Genomic DNA, 1653 nt, shown 5'->3' on the forward strand with positions numbered 1-1653 from the left:
GTCCAATGGATGGCTGTGAGCCTCCACTTTTGTATTTGTCAGGTACTGGCAGAGCCTCTCAGGGGACAGCTGTATCAGGCCCCTGTCAGCCAGCACTTCATTAACCTGTATTAATTGTTCTCATACTATATACAAGATACTGGAAACAGAGTGATGGATTTTACAGTGTCTGTCTTAAAATAGCTTATTGTGGGAGAGACTGAACATTAACTGAATGCTTGCAAAAACAATTAGGTAATTGTCAACAGTGAAAGCTGATACAACCAACAACAGACAATAGTCACATAATGAAACCTGATCCTATTAGTCCTCCAATCCTACTTTGGTAATAGTTTCATGCCAATCTGAAAACATTTAAACTATTCTGTAAGGTCTGACACATAGTTTAGTTCTCTCCTGTCTAATCTCATATCTTATCCTATACTTATCTACCTCACCTTTTTTATTTCTTTGTTACAACCCATTAGGCTTCTTTCTATTTCACGTAAGTCCTGGGCTTCTTTCTGTCCCAGAGTTTCTGTTCTACTGCTTCTCTTAGCACAGACAATTCCTGTCAGTCACTTCTTTAGCTACCTGTAACCATTCTTCATATCTTAGACATCACTTTCTTTTCTTCACTTTCATTGTTAGATTCTTATGTTTCCCAGCACTGAAGTTACTAGGAAGCGGAGAATGACACTGGATTCCGGCCAATCCTTCTAATTCCACTTTGAGTGATGGGATTACAGGTATGTGCCACTATACTTAGCTTTCCTCTCGGAGGACAAATCAAGTCAAAAGATTAATAACATGTTCTATAAAATTTGTGTGCTAGTCAGGGGAGGGGGTGTTAACACAGGGCCTCTCTGTGTAGCTCTGGGTGTCCTGGAACTCACTCTCTGTAGACCAGGTTGTCCTCAAACTCACAAAGATCCACCTGCCTCTGCCTCTGTGTCTGCCTCTGCCTCCAGAGTGCTGCAATTAAAGGTGTATACCATCACTGCCTAGCTCTTTTATAAAATCTTTCTTACAGAGAATTAACAACAAACAAAGCAAAGCACATAGTCTCACCAAATTTCTTAAGAACTTGTTTAAAAAAAAAAAAACAACCCTTTTGATTAAAGAGCTAGAGAGATGGCTCTGACATTAAGAGAGCAGACTGCTCTTGAAGGACCTGAGTTTAGGGCCCAGCATTGGAAGCTTTCAACTACCTGTAAGCTCAACTTCCACAGAACTCAACATCTCTAGTCTCTGTGATCACCTGCACAGATGCTCACATAAGCACATGGAACACTAATTGAGATGAAAAGAACCCCTTCTGATTAATTTCAGAAAAACAAGGCAGTGGTTCTGACAATAGCAACATTGTCTAGTGACTTTTTAGATATATTCTCTCATGACTGTTACTGTTAAGTGATTTACATAGATTTTAAACAGTTTTATCCCAAGAGTTGTTCAAATTGTTCATATCCAGCTGATTAAACAGTTGATTAAAAATGCTAGCTAAGGCTGTTTCTATTTAAAAAGTCAGGAATTAGGCTAGAAATAATCCTTAATATAATGCTGTTTTTATGAAGAAAATCAGATTAGGTTTATATTACTTTGACTTACAGGAAATGGAAAACAAGACTAGTATGTTTGCTTTTAGTGGATTTTATCTTAAATCCAGAATGC

General features: G+C 38.2%; 1 protein-coding gene across 1 annotated transcript in view; it reads right to left on the minus strand.

The window, feature by feature from the left end:
• The window catches only part of Atp11c (ATPase phospholipid transporting 11C), a 119631-nt gene extending 119016 nt beyond the window's left edge, over positions 1 to 615 (minus strand). Inside the window, exon 1 of the mRNA XM_031363124.1 lies at positions 438 to 615. Coding sequence (XP_031218984.1) covers positions 438 to 464 — 27 coding nt within the window. The 5' untranslated portion in view covers positions 465 to 615. The remainder of the gene's footprint in view (positions 1 to 437) is intronic.
• Positions 616 to 1653: the final 1038 nt, after the last annotated feature.

This window comes from Mastomys coucha, chromosome X (genome assembly GCF_008632895.1).
Source record: "Mastomys coucha isolate ucsf_1 chromosome X, UCSF_Mcou_1, whole genome shotgun sequence".
NCBI classification, from domain to species: Eukaryota; Metazoa; Chordata; class Mammalia; order Rodentia; family Muridae; genus Mastomys; species Mastomys coucha.